The sequence below is a fragment of the Coenobita brevimanus genome, chromosome 47 (genome assembly GCF_032717465.1).
Source record: "Coenobita brevimanus isolate Jiangsu-jjx chromosome 47, ASM3271746v2, whole genome shotgun sequence".
NCBI classification, from domain to species: domain Eukaryota; kingdom Metazoa; phylum Arthropoda; class Malacostraca; order Decapoda; family Coenobitidae; genus Coenobita; species Coenobita brevimanus.
In genome coordinates, this window is record NC_137000.1 from 24,910,414 (window position 1) to 24,936,950 (window position 26,537).

The following is a 26,537-nucleotide window of genomic DNA, read 5'->3' on the forward strand; positions in this document are numbered from 1 at the left end:
ACAGCCTTCTCTTTACATCCATTCTAAGCGAACGACATTTAAACACTTTTTTCATTCCTCCCAGCACCTTTCCTACTTCATTTATTCTAAACTTCACTTCTGCATCTATTCTTCCATCCACAGCAACATGTGACCCTAGATATTTAAAACAATCTACCTCCTCAAGCAACTCACCATTCAAAACTATATTCATCCCCCTACCATCTATCAACTTCGTACACTTCATCACTTTACTCTTATTCTCATTTACTTTCAATTTCCTCCTTTCACACACCCTTCCAAACTCCTCTACCAACTGTCTCAATCTCTCCTCTGAATCAGTCACCAGTGCAGTATCATCTGCAAACAGCAGCTGCTTCAGATTCCACTCTCCTCCATCAACATTTACCAGACTCAGACCACCTAAAACTCTTGCATTCACCTCCCTTACAACACCATCCATGTAAATATTAAACAACCAAGGCGACATCACACATCCCTGTCGCAGCCCCACTCTCACGGGAAACCAATCACTCACAGCATTTCCCACTCTTACACACGCTCTACTATTTACATAAAAACTTTAGCAGAGAGGAAAAGTTTGAATGTAATGGAGATGAGATGTCTGAGGAGCATGTGTGGAGTGACGCGTATGGATCGAGTGCGAAATGATGAAGTGCGAAGGAGAACTGGAGTTGTTCGGGAGATGGCTGGTAGAGTTGAGCAGAGGGTGTTGCAATGGTTTGGGCATATGGAGAGAATGGATAATGAGCGATTGGTGAAAAAGATAACTAGATCTGATGTGAGAGGTGTAAGACTGAGAGGAAGACCACGAATAGGATGGATGGACAGTGTGAAGAGAGCGCTGGATGCGAGAGGGATGTCTGTTGAGCAAGGAAGAGTGGCTGTGCATGACAGAAATAAATGGAAAGAAATTGTGAATGAATAAGTGATGACGCAGCCCTGAGGGGATATTCTCCCGCATTTGGTATGATCAGCTAGTCAGGTCAGGTGCGGGTAAGGGGATGGGTCTGTTATGATGAGGCAGGGGTAAACCAGTTCTGCTGTCGGGCCCTGCTGTGGATGTCACCGATTGCATTGCGCAGTTGACCCTTGTGCGGTGTGATGCGGTGAGGATCTGTCCGTTCTCCCCTTTGGGGCTAAGATGCGAATAAATGTGTTTGAATGGATGAGTAAATGGAGAGTGAGTCGTCCTGTCTCGGCTACCTCCCTTTCCTTGGGGGAAGCAGCCTAGGTATATAGATAGAGATTGATAGATCAATCAACATGTTCAGGACACTATCACCCAGGTCTTTTTCATCCATCCAACCATCATCTAATCCTATGTTGCCCCATGAGGAGCGTAGGAGCCCGGGGCTAGGCAGTTGGTCCTGATATTTAAGATGAGGTCTTCTTTTATGATGATATACTGTAATTTGTTGCAAATCTAATAAGAATGAATTCAGATCTAAAACATTTTACAGTATGTAAAATACAGGCTACAATAAAATAACTGTGTATTGATGCAAACCTACATCTTTTCTCAGTGCTTGCTCAGAAGAAAATAAAGGTGTAGTAATGATATGAATTATGGTCTATACAAAACCATTAAGGTATATACCATAATTTAAAAAAAAAAAAAAAAAAAAAAATCCTAAGCAAGTAGTCTGGCAGATCCCAAACTGTTGTACATGGCTTTGGGTGCTGAAGCTTTGACCACTCCTGGTACAGTATATATTATATAATGTGAGTAGGACTTTTCTTTTTGTGCAATATCACAGAATGAAGAATTAATGATTAGTGTAATTGCTTTCTGCTGCAATGTCACTTTAATATAATTTTCCTGAAGTAAAGGCTATGCACTACAGCAACCATAGCTAATGATTTCAGTGATCCTGTGACAGATGACAGGACTGAAAAGTTCTATGGAAGGCAAGGCATGAGTGGTGAGAGGCAGTATATGATAGTAAATCCTGCATGTATAGTCCATCCATCCATCATCCAATCCTACGTTGCCCCATGAGGAGCGTAGGAGCCCGAGGCTAGGCAGTTGGTCCTGACACTTAAGATGAGAGTGACCAACCTCACTCATCCCTGAGTGACATTACATGAGCAATAAACCCCAACCACCCCTTGGATATAAACCTTCACCAGCTCAATCCGATTGGAGCACAATAATTACCCACTAAATCACCAGGTGCCAAAAATTTGGTTATATGGTTACCACCCAGCATAATAAATGGTTTCCTGGTGTACAGGAAACCATTTGGCTTGTCACTCAGTGTAGAGTCACCCATAGGCAGAAGGAAGAGGAAAGAATGAAGGAATGAAAGACAGAAGAGGGAGTGTAAAGTCACCTGTAGGCAGAAAGACGAGGAAAGAATGAAGGAAAGAAAGACAGAAGAAGATGGAAGGAAAGAAGGAAGGCAAATAACATGTGATACTGTGAATTACAATCCTGTATGAAAATATTTTTTCCAAAACATATTAGAGTAATATACAGTACTACATATAACTCACGTGTCTGCAGAGTCGAGATCTTTGAGTACTCAGCATATGTGATGCTATTCCAGACGTCAGGCATCCTTGAAGGTGAGGTTTCAATGACAGTGGCATCATCTGCAGCTCCCCGACGAAGGTCCTGGTCACCACGAGAACTCTGGGAAGTGTAGTAGTCCTCATAGTCGTTCTCCACCACTGCAAATCAGAGATTACATACTGTTACAGTTTACAGGTGACTGTAAGATAGTATTTATTAAAATGGCAATGTGGAGCCCATATTTCTATCTTAACTAATATTTTAATAATCAATGGCTGGATCAACACCATTGTGTGTGTGTGTGTGTGTGTGTGTGTGTGTGTGTGTGTGTGTGTGTGTGTGTGCATTTACCTAATTGTAATATACAGGAAATGAGCCACGCTCGTGGGATCCCGTCACTGTTTCTCAACAAGTCAAATTTTGCTTTAAACTCGTTTAAGTTTTTAGACTGGATGATCTCTTTGTCCAGGCTATTCCACAGGTCTATGCATCTATAAAGAAAACTATATTTTTTGATATCCATCAAGCAACTCGGTTTCTTCAGTTTCATTCCGTGTCTTCTTGTTACTCTCCCATCCCATACAAACATACGTTCCTTGTCAATTTTATCTACTCCCATCATGGTCCTGAACACTGCAATCATGTCGCCCCTCTCTCTCCTTTCCTCTAAGGAAGGCAAATTCACCTTTTCCAGCCTCTCTCTGTACGACAGATCTGCTAGACTGGGGACTATCTTGGCTGCTGTTTTTTGTATTCTCTCAGTCTTGTTGATATCTTTCTTTTTGTATGGGGACCACACTACTGCTGCATATTCTAACCTGGGCGGATCATGGCCACTATCAATTTTTTCATCATCTCCTCATCCACAGTGGTGTCCCTGGGGGGGGGGGGCTGTTTGAAACTGCCCCCCAGGCCCCAAAAAACCATATCAATATTTAAAAATATATATATATATATTTATCATCCCGACAATCCCGGCTGAGATATTAGATAAGTTTTGAGAATTAGGGGGACAGGGTTCTCCCCCCCTCCAGGAGGGGGGGCCCCCACAAAGAACCTAGCCCCTAGGACCCCCAAATCTCTAGGTACGCCCCTGCTCATCCATGTAATGAAATGCTACTCTATGTTAGACAAGAGTTTATACGTCTCTCTAACTGTCTTGTTAATCTATTTTCCAGGTGACAAACTATCCTGGACCAGCACTCCCAAATCTTTCTCTTCTTTCGCATCTGTGATTGGTTCATTACCCATCAAATAATTCAGTGATGGCCTCTTGGTACTTTTACCCATTTCCAATATTTTACATTTTTTTGCATTGAATTTCATTTCCCACATCTGGCTCCAATCATGAATCCTATCCAATCATGAATCCATTTTACAGTCCTGCTCAACCTCTACCCTCCTCAAGATCTTTGCACCATCAACAAACAGACCTGCATAACTGTTCACTCCATCTACCATATCATTTACACAAATCTGGAACAATACTGGTGCCAACACAAAGCCCTGTGGGACTCCACTTGTTACTTCCTTCCATCCAGACATCCTGTCCTTTATTACTGTCCTCATTTGTCTGTCTCTCGAAAAGTCTCTCATCCATTCCAGGAGGTTTCTCTTCAGTCCTCCTATATGCTCTAATTTCCACATTAGTCTCTTATGGGGTACCTTGTCGAAGGCCTTCTCCAAATCTAAATACACACAATCCACCCAACCGTCTCTCTCCTGTAGCAAGTCAATCGCTCGAGTAAATGTTCAGCAAATTGAAAACGCATGACCTTCCATTTCTGAATCCAAACTGACTTTCAGCCAAAATATTCATCTCTTCCAGATATATTATCCATCTGTCTTTCAGGATTCTCTCGCACAATTTCGCAACCATGCTGGTTAGGGACACTGGTCTATAATTCAGGGGTTCTTCCTTGTTTCCTCCCTTATAAATTGGTACCACATCTGCCCTCTTCCATTCCCAAGGCACTTTCCCCTCTCCCAGTAAGCATACAATTAAACTGTGAATCTTATCCGCCAGTTGTTCTCTGCATTCCGTCAGTACCGAATTAGAGATTCCATCTGGTCCTGGGGCTTTCCTTACATCTTTAGTTTCCAGTAATTTATACACTTCCTGCACTTCCACTTTTATATCTTTTATCACTACATTTCAATTCACTCCCTCCCCCTCCACAAACTCCCATTCATTACTAAAAACCAATTGGAAACATTTGTTTATTTCAGCTTGCATCACCACATCTTTATAGACCTCTCCTTCTAGTTTCAGTTTGGTGATTCCTTCCTTTTGTTTTAGTCTGCCATTGACAAATCTACAAAACAATTTGGGTTCATCCTTACATTTGCCAATTATACCATTTTCAAAGTTCCTTTCTTTCTTTCTACACATTCTTGTATATTCATTTCTATTTCTTTTATATTCTTCCTTTGTTCAGTTATTACCTCTCTTTCTCTAGTTGTTCCATGCCATGTCCCTCTCTTTCTTTGCTATCATACACCTTCTGTTAAACCACTGCTTTTTCCTGTTTTCTTTCCCTTTTACTCTTAGCATATATTTTTCCACTCCCAAATTATAGAGGTCTAGAAAGATATCCCACTTCATCTGTATTTCTCTAGTTTCTCTGAATTTTCTCCAATCCGCATTTTCGAAAAATTTTCTCAATCCTGTAAAGTCTGCTTTCCCAAAGTTGTCTTCCCTGCCTATAAAGCTCGTCTCTTGGAACCATGTTCCCTATTATCACCTGGAACTCAATGATATCCCACTTCCTCTGTATTTCTTTTGTTTCTCTCCAATCCATATTTTCGAAAAATTTTCTCAATCCTGTAAAGTTTGCTTTCCCAAAGTTGCATCTTCCCTGCCTATAAAGCTTGTCTCTTGGCACCACGTTCCCTATTATCATCTGGAACTCAATGACTACATGATCACTTTTTCCTATAGGACACAGATATTTCAAAGATTCAATTACGTCAGGTTCTTTGGTTAGCAGTAAATCTAATCTTGTTGGTGTGTCATTACATTATTCATTGCTATAATTAACAATATAGTGCCCCATGAATCTTCACTGCCTCCTGAGTCCCATTCCTCCCAGTTCACCACTTTACAATTAAAATCACCCATTAGAATTATATTGTTGCATTTCTCAATCACTTACTGAAGATAACTAACCATGTCTGACAACATCTCCTGATATTTGTCATTCCATGCTCTTGTCTTAGGGGGAACATATACTACTGCCATATCTCTCTTGCCATTCTCTCCAGTTTCTAATTTCATATTTATCACTTCAGCCCTACCCTCTCCCATTTCCACAGTATCTACATTTATGTTGCTCTTCACTGCTATCATCACTCCTCCTCCCATTTTTTTCTTTTCTGTTTCTTTTCCACAGTTTGTATTTACCATCTCCAATATGGATATAAATACCTTCTCTAAACTTGGTCTCTACAAAGCACATAACATCAGGTTCATGTATCCTCAAGAAATTGTTGATTTGATTAAACCATCAACATTAGCATATGCCACTTTCAAACTTTTTTGTTGTTTTTTATACCCTCTTCTCTCCTTCTCTCCGTCGGTACGACTTCCTCAATTTCTGCTCCATAACTATCCAATAAAACACTCTTCTCTTCCTCCATTCTCTGTTCATTTTTTGCCTTTGCTTCCTTTACTAACTCCTTTATTTTCACTCTTTCTTCCTCATTTGCATCTCTCCTTATCCAAACATTTTTGAACCCCTCTTTGTCTGATAATTTCCATGTTCTGTTGATGATTTCATTTACTGTTGCCTGGGACTTAAACTTTACCTTCAGTGGCCTCATCCCTCCTTCCTAGTACTTTCCTAACCTAAACACTTTTTCAATCTCTTCTTGTGCTTCATTGTTTTCCTCCATAACTACTGACATTATCTCTTTAACCGTACTCAGTTCTTCTGTTTCTCTTTCTGATCTTGCTGTTATACGTTTTTCTTTTATTCCTGAAATTATAACACATTTTTTTCTTAACTGCTATATCCCTGACTAAAAATTCTCTACTTCAAAGTACCCTAACCACTTCCTTCTCCACCTTTTCCTTGCTTTGTTGTTCTATAGTCTCTTTCAAAATTACATTTCCTTCCTCCTGAATTTTCTTCCACCCATTATTTGCTCCTTGTTTTCCTTAATGTGCTCATCTTGCATCCTTGATTTTGCTTCATACTCATCTAGTTTACTTTTCATCATCTCCCTTTTTTCTTCTAACCTCTTATTCTCCCTCTTGAGCTGTTTTATTTCATTTGAGGCAGATTCATTACTCACTTTTAATTCTGTGACTTCTCTTTCTTGTTCAGCACTGCGTGTGCATACTTTTTCCAGTTTATTCTGTAGGACTTTGATCTCTTTCTCCTGCTCTAAGGTCTGTTCCTGCAACTCTCTAATTACTGCCCGTACCTTTTTTAACTCCTGAACATTCCTCTCTGCCATTTTCTCTACTCCTGCTACTCTTGTTTGGTTCGGCTCAGTACTTCCATTTCCCACATCATCTTCGGAGAAGCCCACAAATTCCCCTTCACCATATGTAAACAAAGCACCGTCCCTATCCGCCATGATGCAACCATATGGAAACTTTCTATTTCTGCTGTATCTTATACTCTTTATGACCAAAACCTGCGTTTTTATTAACTAATGTCTGATGGGACCACCACTCATGCAATCATTCCCATAATCACAATAGGCTGGTCTCCTTTTCGCCGCTGATTGAGCGATTATTTCCCCACGATCCAGGAAGAGCTCTGTCTCTGTCGGAGACCTGTGTGTGTGTGTGTGTGAAACACAGTACACGTTTCCTTGTTACACAGTTTCTGCAAAGGATACAGTGACTGTCATATAACTGTCACACTCAAAGCTGAATGCAAAATGACAAAACATACAAATAAACAGGGTTGTTATGATTTAAATCATGTGATTTTAATTGATTTAAATCTAAAAAAATCATGATTTAAATCAAAATGGATTTTTTTTTTTTAATAAATACAGTAAAAATGAAGAAAACAGAGAATGTGATATGTGTACTGTACAGATGCATCAATTCTGTTTGGCCTGTACTCTTCCTGTACTGATCTTGATCAAGTCAGGCACCAGTGACTGCCTTTTGTTACAAGGCAAACAGAGGAAAGAAGGCTCTTAACAATAAATGTGATTATATTCAGTTTTAACATATGAACTAAACTCTTCTTTGAATACACAGTAACATGATTCAATCTAATGATCCTAATTTGACAAAAGATAAATGACAAGTTGGCAACTTTCTCCAGTATCTGACAGTGTGTGTAACCTCCCCCCTACCAAGAAGTTCTAGCATGAGGTACACTGCCTTACTCCCACACACAACAACACCATTTTTTCTGCACCAAGAAATGAGTCCCCGGCTTTCATTTCTCGACGACTTCTTCTAGCCGGGGACATTGAGAGCAATCCAGGACCCACCAACAAATACATATGTCCAACATGCTCAAAACCTATCACGTCGAGCCGACAGACAAAGGGTTCAGTTCAGTGCAACTCCTGCAAGAACTGGACCCATTACACCTGCACAACACTTGCATCCAGGAAACTTTACACAAACACCTGGACCTCCTCCTTATGCTCCTTCCCCCCACCCATCAACCCCCCTTCCAATGCTACTCCTACTTCCTTCACACCTCCACAGCCAAACCCACGGACCCTTCCCACACCATCCAGTCCCCCAACTCCTCCCATTCCAATCCATACTAATCCACCTCAACCCTTACCTCCATCACAACCTCCTCCTACCCCTTCCCCTCCACCCACACCACCTCCCCCCCGTGCTGCAGCAGCTGACACACATCGCACACACAACATAAACATCCTTCAGTTAAACATAGATGGCATAAACACCAAAATACATGAACTCACACAATTCATCAAACAACAGAACATACACATTGCCATCTTACAAGAAACAAAACTACACAGAGCACAGAAAATACTGACATTTCATAACTTCACCACCAATCGACAGGACTAGGCCGATGGCAGTGGCGGTGGACTCATCACCCTGGTACACAAATCCATCAACTTTCCAGATACCAGTGCACACACAAAGTCACTTATCCCCCCACATGACACCACAACAGAAATTCAATCAATTAAAATACGCAATGGTAACAAATCACACATAACAATCGCTAACACATACATTCCCCCCTCAGTCGTCCCCCACAGTACCACACAATTACTCTCCAAAGATACACCACATCACTAACATATCCAACATCATCCTGGGTGGTGATTTCAATGCTAAGTCATCAGCCTGGCACGTCAACAACCCTGACACAGACAGAGGGCTGGTACTACAATCCCAGACAGATAATCTTTTCATACTAAACAGTCTAGACCAACATACCCATATCCCACACCAAGCCCTCTTCCTCCTATCATCTCCAGACATCATCTTCTGCTCCCCAAACCTCGCTCCCACTACATCATGGAGAGTGGTCAAAACCTTAGGTTCTGATCACCTCCCAATCATCATCACTACCAAAACCAGAATCACCCCAGCTGGCCACAAACACACATACACTAATTATAAGAGAGCCAACTGGGAGGCCTTTGTAACTGAAACAGAACAACATTTCGAAACACTAAACAGTACACCCATCACAAACATCATCACCGCTGTGCACACTTTCAATACAATCATACAAAACACAGACAAAAGACACAGTCCTAGAGGCAACAAAAAGAGACACAACCCCAACTTCACACCAGAAATTCAAGGCCTCATCAGACAACGGGACACACTGCGACACTCCCCAACACCCCATACACAAGACACCACACAACAAATACAAGAACTTAACACTCAGATAAACAGTAAAATATCAGAACAGCAAACACTAAACTGGAAAAATTACCTCCAAACACTTGACCACAAAACAAACATCAGCAAACTTTACAAAACACTAAACAGCATCACACTTTCCAACAGCAACACCACACAATCACATGCTGCCATCACAACAACAGACATCATACCCTCAAACAAACAACAAGCAAACACTCTCATCAATCACTTTTCACAAGACAGCCATCTAACCCCCCATTCGGAAGACCAATGTATCATCAGACGTAAGAGACAGTTCCCCACAGACCCAGACTACGCACCTTTCACTTACAACCAGACGAAGCACATCATTAACAACCTCAAGCACTCATCTGCCTGTGGACCAGACAACATAAGCAACATTCACCTTGAACACCTAGGACCACAAGGCATACAAGCACTCACCAACATATCAAACTACAGCTACTCACACAACATAATACCCAACATCTGGAAGCATGGCAATATCATCACTATCCCTAAACCCAACAAAGATCCTACGTTACCCTCCTCACATCGCCCCATCACACTCCTCTGCACCCCCTCTAAAGTCACTGAATGACTGATACTACAACTAGTTACACCTCACATTCCCCTAGCCCAGTCACAACATGGCTTTAGGCCACTACACTCCACAAACACCCTTCTTACAGACCTTACACAGAGAGTTTTCGATGGCATATTTTCAGCTAGGCCACCACACAGAACACTCCTAGTCACACTAGACATTAGCAAAGCTTTGATGCCATCCCCCACCACAACCTCACAAACAAAATACTCAACACAAACATGCACAATAACACAAAAAGATGGCTGGCAAACTACTTAGCAGGCAGATGTGCACACGTAACATTTGCCGGTCAGCCTTCTACCATCAGAAACTTCACAAACGGCGTCCCCCAAGGATCTGTTTTGTCCCCTACACTCTTTAATTTATACATGCACAATGTACCCACATACACATAGCTTCCTATGCAGATGATATAATACTTACATGTACACACCAAAACACAAACACAGCTGCACACATCATTCAACCTTACCTTACCTCAACACACTACATGAATGGTTCACCACAAACAGGCTCAAAATAGCCCCAGCCAAATCTACAGTGACTCTTCTCACAAACTGGACAGCAGAACAGTCACATCCCACACCTCACCATAAACAACACACCCCTACCACACACACACACACACACACACATACACAAAATCCTTGGTGTAACATACAATACATCAATGTCATTTAAACAACACATCACAAACATTAAAAATAAAATAACACCAAGACTCAAAGCTTGGAGGTCACTTGCCCATACAACATTCGGACACAACAAAGAAACCACCACCACAGTATACAAACAATACATACATTCAGTGATGAATTATAGAAGCCCTGCATGGGCTTCTAACCTCACCAAAACACACTACAACACTCTACAGACCATACAGAACAAGGCTCTAAAAATAATCACAGGCTGCACAGCTACTACACCCACAGACCACCTACATCAAGAAACCAAAGTCCTCAAAGTCAAGGATCACCTAGATATGAGAGGCACCCAGTTTCTTGCTGCAGCCTCCACAAACCCACAACATCCACTACAGTACATGGCAGCACATCCACCCACACCAAGGAACATCAAAACAACACCCAGCACACGATACCATACACAAATACTATCATCTCTCCCTCCTCGCCCACCTCAGACCAGCTTCCAGAAGCATATCCACACTCAGATCACTCGCTGCTCCATTCAGTCACTTAAAGACAACACACAGCTGCATGCACAGCCTCCTGACATCCACCCTTCTGAATCCTATCTTCCTCGTGAGGACAAGGTCCACCTGGCCAGGCTGAGATGTGGGCACCATCCAGCCCTCTTAACCCCTACACCGCGGGCTTGTTTACCAATTACTTGCGTGTGCCGCGGGGTTATTTGGGCTCCGACAGACTCTCAAAAAATATTTGCCAAAAATCAGTTATTAGTCCTAGAATAATAAAATTACATATGCTTATGGCACATACCTTCAGCTTTCTCCTGGAATGATTGTTGAGCCTTCGTCGGTTACCGTAGGACTTGTGGAGACCTCTGAAGTAGGGTAACGAAGTCTCCACTTTACACTTCCCAACAACCCGTAATATGATTACCACAGCCAGATACAAACACTATAAACACTATTCTACAATTTTCAAGTAGTTTGGGATCCATACTCAAAAAAAACACTGTGAAAGCAATGGAAATTACGAGCGCGTCTGATCGTCGCACTGGCACTAGTTCGCTCATGGTAGTCTGTCATTTATTATTCATAAAACCCCTCACACTTTATATTTCTATTACTATATAACACTTATATATATCTACAGTCTTTATCCATAAGTTTCCTTCAGTAGTATTAGTTTATTGTCACTGTAGGGATTCAATTTCTTTCAGTAAAATACGTAGCATTCACTTTCTCGTCCTGTATACTGGCATTGAGAGTGAATGTCACTTTCATCTTCACTCTCATAACTCATAGCATTCAGACATGCTAGAGTGAAACTTTCACTTTCATTACTCCTAGGGTATATACTCGTATTCTTATAATACTACTCATTTACATTTCTATTTACGTTCTCTATTTTATTTACGTTATTTACATTTCTATTTTATTTACAGTGTTATGCACTGTCACTTGAAATAACTTATAAAACTATTTTCCATTGTTCACGTATATTTACATTCATTACTTTCACTTGCTGTTTACACATTATTTACACATTATTTACAATTCCACTTGCACTGTTTTACTCAATAGAAAGATCGTAGTCACTCTTTTATCAATTGTCAGCCCTTTACCTCTTTCCACACGAGGTTTAGTAGGGGGTAAAGGTCACAGAGCCATTTGCATGGGGGTGAAAAAAGGCCTTGAAGTCAGCAAGATGAAACATACGTCCTCTCACTTCGGAAGATGAGACTACACTGATAACGCAGTTGCCAGGCCAGCTAGCCTAGAGGCCTGCTTTAGGGGTTATTCAGAGTTACCAATATTACTTCTTGAAACAGCTAAGTCTAGCACTGATATGATTGGCAGGAAATCTAGACAATACATTATAAATTTGGTAGTTCCAGGTGAATGTAAATATCATTTAGGGTTCTCCCTTCCCTCCTTACAGGTATATTTATTACGAAAATAGATTAGAGGCCTACTTAGGAGATATATAATCAGAGCTACCAATGTTAAATCTTGAAACAGCTTTGTGTAGCACTGATATGATTGGCAGGAAATCTAGACAATACATTATAAATTAGGTAGTTCCAGGTGAATGTAAATATCACTTACGCTTCTCCCTTCTCTCCTTACATGTATATTTATTACGAAAATAGATTATACGGCATATTTCAAGGGGAAAAAAACAGCGAAAATTAGCGAACGAGTGCACGTGAGGTGTTGTCAGGTGATAATTAGCCAATTCCAGGTGTATGGCACTCTCACTTACCTGATTTCTTTCTTGTATATATTATTTGGTATAAGAATACGACATAGGGCTTATTTCAATGGATGAAATCAGTGAAAAATTCCAGGGAAGATTTACTTAGCGTAGCATGGCCGGGCAGGCGAGAGGATAGGGTAATGGAGGGGGGGTAGGGAGGGGAGTCAAGAACGGGGAGAAATGGCTAAATTGTCAACAATGGATGGGAGTACAGATGAGATTAGGAGTGCTGACTAGTGTTGGACATTGTCAGTACTGATAGATGATACAAGCCCCCACTTGAAAGCCCGGGTGAATTCAAAATAACACAGAATCACAAAAGCGACGCCCCGCGGTATGATCCCTTGCTCCCAAGCGTCACGAAAGTGACGCCCCGCGGTTAAGGGGTTAAGCTACCAGAAGAGCCTGGATGACTCCATCGCTGATGCCTGTCCAGGATGCAACACAGCACCCCATACTATTAAGCACATTATGGAAGACTGCATTGCACATAATCACCTACGCCAACAAGACAACATACACTCTTTGAGAGCTCTGTGGGAAAGCACAATCTCGGCAATGGCCTTCCTAAGGGACTCGGGGCTGTTCAGCCAGACTGCCTAGGGAACAACTACTACTACTACTACTCCCACTTCCCATTCACATTATTATTTTCAATTTTGTAAGTCTCTTTATTTGAACAGTGATATATAATCATGCCGTGGCTCAGTGGGTTAGAGCGCTCCGTACTGACCGAAGGGTCGGAGGATCGAATCCACCCAAGGGTCATTGGCAGACATCAGGAAGGGCATCCGGTCATAAAATGCTACACGCTCCAGTCCAAAGTCCTCTATCCAGGGGCAACGCCTTAGCCCTTCGGGGATACTTGGCGTAAAACCAAATTATTATTATACTTTATTATATAATGGATGCACTGCAGCATGTGAGAGGAAAAAAAGACCCAGTATGGTACTCTTCTGACATATTTCCCAAAGGCACGAACAGAGTTGGGAAAAAAAATCCAATTTAAAACAAAAAATCTGACGAATTGAAAAAAAAAAAAAAAATCCAATTCAAATTTTTTTAAAAATCAAATTTTTTTATTTAAAAAAAAAAATCAGTGATTTTTTCCAATCCTGCAAATAAATCAAGAATAAGGAATCAACTTTAGAAAAAAATAATTAAGTAAATAAATAACATGAAAAAATAATCAGTCACCAATCAGTCATATGATATCATGCTTCCTCTTCAGGAATAACCATACTGGGGTTCACCACGGTGCAGCTAATAGTTTCTATATGATGCAAAGATAAACTACACTCAACCCTCGGCTATCACGAGTTCCGCTATAACGTATCTCACTATCACGCCTATATAAAAAACTACCCAAATACCTTTATCATGCACTAAATGTCTGCTATTGTGCACCGCAAATGTTCGAAAATCTCAAAAAGGCCAGGCTCCAGTGCTCCGCCCAGCCAACAAAAGCTTCACTCCGTGCTTGGTCCTGTGACGTCAGCGCCAGCCAAGCACTGATTGGCCGCCCGACTGAGTCTCCTGTCCGCCAAACCATTCAAGTGCGCGCCGTCTGACCGTGAACAGTGATAGCGAGAACATTAACCTTTTTTATGATATGAACATGGCCAATGTACCCCCTCCCTGTCCCCCTACCATCACCCAACATAATGCTGCGGCACCTGGCAGGGAAATAAAGAAGACGTAGAACCTAAGTTATGCAGATAAACTGGAAATGTAAAACTTATAGAGAATGGTGAGACCAAGCGAAGTGTTAGGAAGAAACATAACATCAATGAATCAACTGTGAGGGGTATTTATAAGAATTGTGATCACATCATAAAACATGCTCATTTTTAGAGTTAATTGTTTTACAGGGAGGGGCACTAATCCTCCACACTTGGCATCCCTACATGTCAAGTGGGGTTGGTGGAGGATTAGTGCCCCTCCCTGTAAAACAATTAACTCTAAGCCCTTGGCCACCCCGTCTGGGATACATGGCGTCTGGCAATGAATGAATGAATGATTTTTAGACTATTATATATTAATATGTGGTACAAAATATGTGGTACAAAAAAGGTGCGAGTGGATGGTGAGCTGAGTGAGTTCTTTGATCTCAATGTGGGACTGAAACAGGGGTGTGTAATGTCTCCATGGCTGTTTAATATATATATGGATGGGGTCGTAAAGGAGGTACAAGGTAGGGCAGTGGATGTGGGGGTGGCCCTAACGAATGAGGGTGAGATTTGGAAGCTTCCGGTGTTGCTGTTTGCTGATGATACAGTATTGTTGAGTGAAGATGAATGGGAGTTGCAAGGTTTGGTGAATGAATTTGGGACAGTGTGTAGGAGGAGGAAGCTGAAAGTTAATGTAAACAAAAGTAAAGTTATGGTGTTTGAGAGGAATGAAGTCACAGAGTGTGCAGTGAGGTTGGATGGTGAGGATATGGAGAATGTGAGTGCATTCAAGTACTTGGGTAGTGTGATGAGTAAGGATGGAACTTTGGGGGATGAAGTGCGTGAAAGGGTACAGCAGGGAAGGAAGGTTGTAGGCATGCTGAAAGCAGTGATGAGAAATAGGGAAGTGAGTATGGAAGTTAAGAAGTCTCTGCATGATGGTATTGTGATCCCTACCCTGACGTATGGAAGCGAGGCGTGGACCTTGCAAGAGGGGAACAAGTCAAGAGTGAGAGCAGTGGAAATGAGTTACTTGAGAGGAGCATGTGGAGTGACATGGAGGGACAGGTTGACGAATGAAGAAGTGAAGGAACGTTGTGGGGTAGATGTGGATGTGGTTGAAAAGATTAGGAGAAATACACTGAGGTGGTTTGGACATGTGGAGAGGATGGAGAGTGAAAGACTGACTAAGAGGGTGTATGTGGGTGAGGTGGAGGGAGGGAGAGGGAGGGGTAGACCGAGGATGAGGTGGAGGGATGGAGTTGAGAGGTATATGAGGGAGGGGGGGGTGAGTTGGGGGGAGGGGAGTCAAATGGTGGGTGACAGAGTGACTTGGAGGCGTTTTGTCTGCGGCCACCCTTTGCGGGATTAGGGCGTCGGGCTATAGATAGATAGATAGAGACAAAAAAGGTATCTTAGGGGTAAATATTGAGGTCATGGCACTCCTGAGGAGTATACTGTAGCACCAGTCGAGCAGGGCAGTACTCCCGAGGTGGATGGAAAGCTGATGACAGGGAGTGCTGGAGCTCCCGTTTCATCAGCCCTCAGGACTAGTTCCTGACCATCCCCCTTTGCTGAACTTTTTCAGTGTCTCAGTTACACAGAGAGTAGGCCAGCATGCTCTCCAGTACAAATTTCTCTAACTATCTAGACCAAACTACATGCACAGTACACACTACACTTCCTATTCAAAAAAAAAAAAAAAAAAATGGCGTCTCTTCACCAAGCCTCGGAGTTCCCAGGGGGGGGGACCATAAATACCCCCACCATCCGCCCCTCTCCCGGTGACGACTCGAGGTGCCTGGAACCATTGTCTGACTCTCTTCTTCTTCATTTCTGCAACATTCGCGGCCTTTCCTCTAACTTTCGCTCTGTTGAGCACCACCTCTCCTCCTCTAAACCTCACCTTCTTTTTCTAATGGAGACTCAGCTGTCTGAGGCAACTGACAGCAAACCCTTTTCTGTATCCTCCTACTTTCTCTATACTCATTTCAAAGCCAAAGGTGGCTGTTGTGTATATATACGCAACGACTTATCTTGCTCTCGTGTTCCTGAACTCGATTCTTCTGAATTCTCTACACTCTGGCTTCAGCTTTCCTGTCATTCTCTGACTAAATATATCTGTGCTGTTTACTTATCCCCTAATTCTACTGACTATCAAAAATTCTTCGACTATCTTACTTCTACGATGGAACACATTCTATCCATTTCTCCTTTCTCTGAAATCTCCATTCTAGGAGATTTCAATGTTCACCACCACCTTTGGCTCTCCTCTCCTTTCACGGATCCACCTGGTGAACAAGCCTTCATCTTTTCTATCCTTAATGACTTAGAGCAGCTTGTACAGCACCCTACCCGTATCCCTGACCGCCTTGGAGAGAGCTCCAACATACTTGACCTCTTCCTCACAACTAATCCTTCTGCTTACCCTGTTAATCTTTTCTCTCCGTTGGGCTCCTCCGATCACAACCTTATTACCTTAACCTGTCCTATCATTCGGGTACGGCCTGTGGACCCTCCAGGGAAACGTCGTCTGTGGCATTTTGGAGACGCAGACTGGGAGGCCCTCAGGCAGTACTTCTTTGATTTTCCCTGGAATGATTATTGCTTCCATGGCCGGGAGCCATCTGAGTGTGCCTTGCACATTACGGAGGTTATTCTCTCGGGCATGGAAGCATACATTCCTTTCTCATATCCTTTGACTAACGCAAGAAAGCCTTGGTTTAATCACGCTTGTTCTAATGCTGTCCGCAACAAGGAGAGGGCCTACAAAAGGTACCGGAGCCAACCCACCTCTGAATTACATCATCTTTACGTTTCTGCCCGGAATCATGCTAAGTCTGTTCTTCGCTCTACTAAAAATAATTTCATCCATACTGAATGCTCTCAACTCTCCAACTCGAATTCTTCCCGCTCCTTCTGGCACCTTCCCAAAAATCTTTCTAACAACTTTACCTCATCATCCTTCCCTCCTCTTTTCTACTCTGATGGTTCTGTAGCTATTTCTTCTACTGATAAAGCAGATCTCTTCGCACAAACTTCCTCCTCCAATTCCACCTTAGACGATTCCGGTGCTGTTCCTCCATCACTTCCCCCCTCTGACTTCCTCATGGCTGACATTAAAATTTCTTTAGTTGATGTATTTTCTGCCATCACTGGCCTCAATACTAACAAGGCATATGGGCCTGATGGGGTCCCTCCTGTTGTTCTCAAGAACTGTGCTTCTGTGCTTACATCCTGCCTACGCAAACTCTATCGCCTTTGTCTGTCAACTTGTACCTTTCCTTCTTGCTGGAAGTTTGCTCTCATTCAGCCAGTCCCAAAGTAGGGTGACCACTCCCAACCCTCCAACTATCGTCCAATTGCTTTAACGTCCTGTATTTCAAAAGTTTTTGAGTCAATTCTCAATAGAAAAATTTTAAGGCATCTTTCCTATCACAACCTTCTTTCCGATCGTCAGTACAGGTTCTGTCAGGGACGCTCCACTGGCGATCTTCTCACCAACCTTTCAGACTCCTGGTCATCCTCCTTTCGGGACTTTGGCGAAAGCTTTGCCATTGCACTTGACATCTCAAAGGCTTTCGATCGAGTCTGGCATAAATCTTTAATTTCCAAACTGCCCTCTTACGGTTTCTATCCTTCTATCTGTGCCTTCATCGCTAGCTTCCTTTCTGGTCGTTCTATAGCCGCTGTTGTAGACGGCCATCGTTCTTCTCCTAGATCTATCAACAGTGGTGTTCCTCAGGGCTCTGTCCTATCACCAACTCTCTTCCTTTTATTCATCAATGATCTTCTAAGCTGTACATCTAACCCTATCCACTCATACGCTGATGACTCCACCCTTCACCTTTCCATTCGGTTCCCGCAACGCCCATCTCAACAGTTACTTCAACAAACAAGGGATGAGGCTATGGCACACCTAATGTCGGACTTGGCTCGTATCTCTGACTGGGGTAAAAATAATATGGTTGTTTTTAATGCATCTGAGACTCAGTTCTTACACCTATCAACCCAACAAAATCTTCCACAGGTATACCCACTAATGTTTAATAATATTCAGCTTAATCCTGCATCATCCTTGAACATGCTTGGGGTTTCATTTACTCAGGACTTATCTTGGGATGATCATATTACATCTCTAGTAAAATCTGCTTCCAAGAGATAGGGTGTGCTAAGCCAACTCCGCTCCTTGTTTACCCCTGCACAATTATTGACTCTATACAGTGGTTTTATCTGCCCCTGTGTGGAGTACAACTCTCATGTGTGGGGAGGCTCCCCACATACAGCTCTTCTCAATAGGGTGGAGTCAAAGGCTTTTCGTCTCATTAACTCTCCTCCTCTTACTGACTCCCTTCAACCTCTGTCTCTTCGCCGCACTGTTGCATCTTTATCTCTTTTCTATCGCTACTTTAATGGTCACTGCTCCTTTGAACTGTCTGCTTGCATTCCTCCACCTCTACGACGGGCGCGTAGCACCCGTCTGGCAGCAAACTCTCATCCCTTTTCTGTCCAACTCTCTAATGCAAGAGTTAACCGTTACTCCCAGTCTTTCATTTATGCAACAGGTCAGCTCTGGAACTGTCTCCCTCTGTCTGTATTTCCTGCTGCCTATGATCTCCAGTCTTTCAAACGCAGTGTGTCCAGGCATCTCAAAATGATCGGATCTTGAATTTGGCTCTCTATTGTATTTTGTTTTTCTCTTGGAGGGAAATGTTACTGCGGGCTCATGGCCTTTGGTTCCTTCTTCCTCGTATTAAAAAAAAAAAAAAAAAAAAAAAATTTTACCATGAGTTCTTCAATTCGGGTATCACGGTTTCAGCTATATCTACTCTACTACTACTACTGCCAGGCGTCTCAATCCCGTTTGGGGTGGCCACAAACAAATCGCCTCCAAGTTGCCCTGTCCCCCGCCATTTCACTGCCCTGCTCCAAACTCACACCCCCCTCTCTCATATACCTCTCCACCCCATCCCTCCATCTCATCCTCGGCCTCCCCCTCCCTCTTCCCCCCTCCACCTCACTCACATACACTCTCTTCATCAGTCTTTCACCCTCCATCCTCTCCACATGGCCAAACCACCTCAGTGTGTTCCTCATAACGCTTCCTATCACATCCACATCAACACCACAACACTCCTTTATATCCTCATTCGTCAGCCTGTCTCTCCATGTGACTCCACAGGCTCCTCTTAAATAACTCATTTCCACTGCTCTCACTCTTGACTTGTGCCCTTCCAACAACGTCCAAGTTTCACTTCCGTACGTTAGAGTCGGTATCACAATACTGTCATGTAGTAACTTTTTCACTTCCATGCTCACTTCCCTGTTTCTTATCACTGCTTTCAAAGAACCAGCATCCTTTCTTCCCTGCTGTACCCTTTCAAGCACTTCACCCTCCAAACCTCCATCCTTACTCATCACACTACCCAAGTACTTAAACGTACTCACATTTTCCAATTCCTCACCATCCAACCTCGCTGTACATTCACTGACTTCATCTCGCTCAAAGACCATCACTTTACTCTTCCCTACATTCACCTTTAGATTCCATTTCTTACACACTCTCCCAAACTCATCCACCAAGCCTTGCAGCTCCCCTTCATCTTCACTCAACAATACAGTATCATCTGCAAACAACAGTACAGGGAGTTTCCAAACACTATCCTCTCTCACCAGGGCCACTCCAACATCCACTACCCTACCTTGTACCTCTTTTATTACCCCATCCATGTACAGATTGAACAACCAAGGAGACATGACACATCCCTGTTTCAACCCAACTTTCAAAGAGAAAAATTCACTTAGTTCACCATCCACACGCACTGCAGCCTTCGCATCATCGTACATACACTTCACAGCATTCAGCACCTTCCCATCTACTCCATATATTCTTAACACTTTCCATAATCCTTGCCTATCCACCCTGTCATATGCTTTCTCCAAATCCATGAAAGCTGCATACAACTTCTTTCCCTTCTCTAAAAACTTTTCCACTAAAGGTCTAAGAATGAATATCTGATCTACACAACCTCTTCCCTTCCTAAAGCCTCCCTGTTCTTCTCCAATTAATTTCTCTGTTGTTTCTCTAACTCTGTCAATAAGTATCCTACCATACACTTTTCCTATTATACTAAGAAGACAAATGCCCCTATGATTACCACACACTTCTTTTTCCCCTTTTCCTTTGTACAAGGGAATAATTATACCTGACTTCCAATCCTCCAGGACTCTACCTTCCTCCCAGGCCAATCTGCACATCTTCCACATCCATTCTACTACTATCTCTCCCCCATGCTTCAGCATTTCACCACACACTCCATCAATTCCTGGGGCTTTCCCCAGTTTAACTTTCTTCATTGCTTCCACAACTTCTATCCTACTGATTTCTTCCTGTCTTCTCACCTCCCTCCTTCTCCCAGCCATTCCCCAGCCACTTATACACGCATTACTTCCATCCTCTACATTCAACAATTCCTTAAAGTATTCTCTCCATCTGCTCACTTTTTCTCCCTTCTCCACTAGTAATCTACCATTTTTATCTTTCACTCCCCTGCTAACTTCACTTCCACCCTGTCTTACTCTTTTCACCTCTTTCCAGAACATTTTCTTACAGTCCCTCCACTTACACTCAAATTCCTTCCAAATTCCTCATCCACTCTCTTCTTACTCTCTCTTACTAATCTTTTCACCTCTCTCTTTCTTTCTACATATAACTCTCTCTTCTGCCTCTCAACTTCTTCCACGCCCCTATTTCTCATCCATTCATTGTATGCTTTCTTCTTTTGTGCGCAGCCATAGTGGGACCAATTGGGAGCGATAGCCGAGGGTTCAGTGTATGTGCCGAATCCAGTTGCTGGCAACTGGTAGAAAAAAACAATATGCAATACATTATACAATCTTTATCCATGTGATCTCATGTGGAACTGACCTCATTTACTATACTTGAGGTTGAATGCTTCCTGCCTATGAGTGATGACTGTGTGGCTAATTACTATGCTTGTAGCTGCATTTACTTTCATTGTTGTTCCTCCCACAGTAGATAGTAGCCACTCATCTAATGCAGTACCTACAGTTATTGTTGCTGCTCAACCCTGGTCTGCCTGAACCAGCAAACCTACCTATAGTACATTAAAAATAAGATCAGCTATATGTAAAAGAAGCATGATACACATGACTCACTGTCACAGTGTGAGTTGTCAGCAAGGATATAACCCTTATGGCAGGAGCACAAAAAAGAACCTTGTGTGTTGTGGCAGTCATGTTCACACCCTCCATTCTCCATCAAGCACTCATCCACATCTGTGAGAAGATTTAAAGGGTAAGCACTATTGTATATTGTTTCTAGCTGAGATCTCTAAGAAAGCCATACAAAAAATCACTTACCAAGACAGGTGAAGGTGTCTGAGCTGAGAGTAAAGCCCTGGTGGCAGGCACAAGCATATCCACCAGCAATATTCACACATTCTTGCTGGCAGCGGTGTGTTCTGCCTTCACATTCGTCCTCATCCTGAATGATCATTTGTTTGTAAATTATCTGATTCAGTGTACTGCAAGACTGAATGTGAACTTGAACATAAAACTTAAGACTTAAATGCAACTGTACTGAGAAATCTGGAAATCAATAAAACAGCTACTGTACTTCTTTCAGTAGCCTGAAACATCAGAATTTGCTAAGATGGTTCCAATGATCAGATAACATACCATGTAAACACTAATCATTTGACTGACCTGACATGAGTGCTGGTCTGGCTGGAGGAGGTAGCCTGGATGGCATGAGCAGATGACACCCCCAGGGCCATGGTGACACATGTGCTGACACCCACCATTGTTTTCCAGGCAAGAATTGATCACCTCCATGTCGATCACTGAGGATGTACAATGGATATTACAGCAAACATTTGGCATGTTTATGAGCAGTGTATTTGTACAGACACTTCTCGCCTGTGTTGCTTATTGCATCTATTCCTGAAACTTGAGTTTAGCTATACATTTTAAGTCAATTATGGCAGCGTTCTGTGCTTCAAGAATACAGTAATCCCTCGATTATCTGACATATTAGAGCCATCGGTTTATCCAGATATGGATGAAATCTGCAAGTGTTCTTTGGTCTTTCAGTTATTTAAACATTAAAACACATATAGGAATATCCAATATAATGCTAGACACTAAGAAAATACATAAACAACAAAAATACACAAATTCCCTGCCTATATGTACAGTACCCCTCCTAATAGTGGCAATGTTCTTCAGTCTTTCAATTATTTAGACATCAAAACAAACATGGGAATATCCAACATAATGCTAGAAACTAAGAAAACAATACATAAACAACAAAAATCCACGAGTACCCTGCTTATATATACAGTACGCCTCCTAATAGTGGCAGTGTTCTTCAGTCTTTCAGTTATTTAGACATCAAAACAGACATGAGAATATCCAATATAATGCTAGACACTAAGAAAACAATGCATACACAACAAAAATCCACAAATAAACAAATGAAGAATATGAAAGGTGCTAAAAGAATTTTAATAAAACACAGTATTGTACTTACCACCCAGTGAACGGCAGACAGGCGTCATAACCTGCTAGCCTCTAGTTGGTGTACAGTAATCCCGTGTGATCTAGTGGCTAATGTAATCACTAGTGGTGGCCGTATCAATACCAAATTATTGATACTGTACTTCTGAAACTGTGCAGAGTACAACTCTCATGTGTGGGGAGGCTCCCCACATGCAGCTCTTCTCAACAGGGTGGAGTCAAAGGCTTTTCATCCCATTAACTCTCCTCCTCTTACTGGCTCCCTTCAACCTCTGTCTCTTCGCCACACTGTTGCATCTTTATCTCTTTTCTATCGCTGCTTCAATGGTCACTGCTCCTCTGAACTGCCTGCTTGCATTTCTCCACCTCTACGACGGGCGCATAGCACCTGTCTAGCAGCAGACTCTCATCCCTTTTCTGTCCAACTCTCTAATGCAAGAGTAAACCATTACTCCCAGGCCTTCATTTATGCAACAGGTCAACTCTGGAACTGTCTCCCTCTGTCTGTATTTCCTGCTAGCTATGATCTCCAGTCTTTCAAATGCAGTGTGTGCAGGCATCTCGATATGATCAATCTTGAATTTGGCTCTCTCGTGTATTTCGTTTTTCTCTTGGAAGGAACAGTTATTGTGGGCTTGTGGCCTTTGGTTCCTTCTTCCTATCATAAAAAAAAAAAAAAAACTGTTTACCTGTAAGTATGGATACTGATGGCTAGGTATCGAATACTATGCTAAGGCATCTTTCGTTAACTGAAAACATGATTCAGAAATACTGTTTCATTGGGAAGTGATGATTATAAGATTTATTACAGCACTGAATGGCAGTTTTGGTGCTCATGTTCTCCTAAAATAGTGACCATACAATTATTTTAACCCAGACTGAGCCCACTGAGTAATTTTATTAAATTTTCAGGTATTTCATCGGACTGAAAAGGTATTAATTACAAAACTACCAAGCTATCGGTATCAGTAATCAATGCCACCGATACTGGCCAACAAAGTTATCAGTACTGTATCTAAATTTAATCACTGGTATCGCCTATCACAAGTAATCACTCAACAAATGTCGGAAAACTCCTCCTCCATCATTGGAGCTGTGCAAAGAGTAAGGACATGTGGTAACTGTCACTGAACACAGTGATGTCATGTCTCTACTGGCTGGCCAGGTGACTTTGACCATTTGGTAAGGGGGCAGACTGTTATTTTTGTTCAGCTGGTGGATTACGTTCTTTTACCAGCACTCGGCTGCTTTCGAAAGTGGGGCCAGGCGGCTTTGATCATTCGGTAAGGAGGCAGACAGCCATTTCTGCTCAGCTGGTGGGTTACATTCTTTACCAGCACGGCTCGGCTTGAGAGGGGGGCCAGGTGACTTTGATCATTCGGCAGTGAGACGGACAGCCATTACTGCTCGCTTGTGGGTTAAGGTCTGTATTACTCGCGCGCGGCTGTTAGCTCCGAGTGATCCGGGAGGCCATGGGACTTTGACCGTTCAGAGAGGAAGTGGACAACCATATTTGCTCAGCTTGTGGGTTAGGGTCTATTACTCATGCATGGCTAGAGAGGCCGGCCAGCCACCAAACCAATTTTTTGAATTTGTAGGCCACCCAACTGGCAATGTCAGAAATTTTATGTTTGGATATGAACAAATAAATCTGGATATGGATATAACAGAGCCAAGGCCTAGTGTTTGGATATGGAGTATGTCGGATATGGAGCATCTGGATAATCGAGTGATTACTGTACATACTTTAATGCATTATACAACATAACACTGTTACATTAATAAACAGTTTTTAAAAAAATATTTGACAATCATAGCAATATACTGTATGGTGTTTTAAGAAAAACTTACTGTAACAAGATTTATTATCAGTGCCAAGCTGGTAGCCTGCATTACAAATGCACTCATATGAACCCCAGGTATTGTGGCACTGGTGACTGCAAGTGTCTGGGTCCTGGCACTCATCCACATCCACACAGGATACTGCATCATCTGCCAGCTTGAACCCTCGGTGGCATGAGCAGCGGCGGTGACCCTGCTCATTGTGGCACTCGTCATGGCACCCTCCATTGTCCACACTGCAAGGGTCCACCACCTCACACCCTCGTCCATCCACATCCAGCTGGTACCTGCCAGACGTGGTAATAGTAACTGAGCACGCGTGCATGTGCTCACATTACACTGGAAACAGTAAAGTAAATTTGTGCAACATTTTTCATCAACAGCTAGGATCAGTCTTGCATCAGGCTGAGTGTTGACCATGGGAGTGGTTGAGCAAAACTTGTCATAATGTAAATTATGATGCTCTTTTTTGTTGCTCAAGCACTCTTATGGAAGTGGTTTCCTCCTGGGTTGGCCATAGAAAACCACTTCTATCTTTCTCTTGCATCAAATCTGCTTGCCTTTCAGATGAATGGAACAGCTACTAGTAAAGATTTCTTTATTTTTTCCTTGCTAAACATTTGAAATAAGTCATATTTTTGCCTAGGTTGCTCTAAGTGTTTTTAGCTCACTGGACCTCCTGAGCGTGTGCATGTTCAGCCCCTCAACATGTGGATGCCTTTACCTGGTATATGGTATCTTCAGCCACATGGTAATTGTAACATGTGATATGTACTATACTGTGCAACACACTACTGTACCTGCCTTGAAAGCAGAGAAAAGGTGTACCATTAGATAAGCATTGCATAACAAATTGTGATCTGCCATGAAAGATGTTAAAAGCTTTACCATCCTGTACTCCTTGCTTCTGCCCACAGAAACATAAACTCTCTTACACACCTAAAAATGGCCTTTCTTTACTTTTCACCTTGAGTTTTGTACAACTAAGCCTATTAAGCATCATGGAATAAGAAAACTCCACACAGAGATAGCTCACCATTAATATCTCTGTGTCAAGTACACCCCAAGGCTTAGGAGGAAACCTAAAGTTCCAACTTATGAGCTTCATGACTCTGAGCCTGAGGGTGAAGAGCAATATGCTAAACACCTTCCCAACAAACTCCCACAAACAGCAATATTAAAGCAACAGGGGCTAAACATATTGTACTTGTAAATGGTGATTTATTCATGCACAAATTTTTTACACAATACTGTACAGGTGCACTACATGGCAATTCACTAGCTCCGACACCAATTACCCACTCACCTAAGTTTTCTCACCAAATATTCTCCTTTCAGCATGTTACCTTGTAAAAGAATGTCCCTGATGGTTCAACAAGCTCCAAATTGTAGTGCACAAAACAGTCTTGTCCGTACATTCATTAATTTACTAAAACACCATGCACTGAATGCATGGGATAACTCTCTAGTCAGAGCTATTTCTACACCTAACAGGTTACCCCGAATAAATATTTTGGAATTTTTTGTTCCATTTTCTTCCTCCCTCTGTAAAATCCTGAATCTGCCACTGGTGAGCAAGATGTGTCAGAACCACAAGCAAGGAAAC

The 26,537-nt window shown here is 42.4% G+C and overlaps 1 protein-coding gene across 1 annotated transcript in view; it reads right to left on the bottom strand.

The window, feature by feature from the left end:
• LOC145398951 (uncharacterized) overlaps nt 1-26,537 on the bottom strand; it is a 304,550-nt gene that overhangs the window by 75,500 nt on the left and 202,513 nt on the right. Inside the window, 5 exon segments of the mRNA XM_080271685.1 lie at nt 2,500-2,676; nt 21,728-21,847; nt 21,932-22,055; nt 22,277-22,413; nt 24,941-25,218. Of these exon segments, the coding sequence (XP_080127811.1) occupies nt 2,500-2,676; nt 21,728-21,847; nt 21,932-22,055; nt 22,277-22,413; nt 24,941-25,218 (836 nt within the window).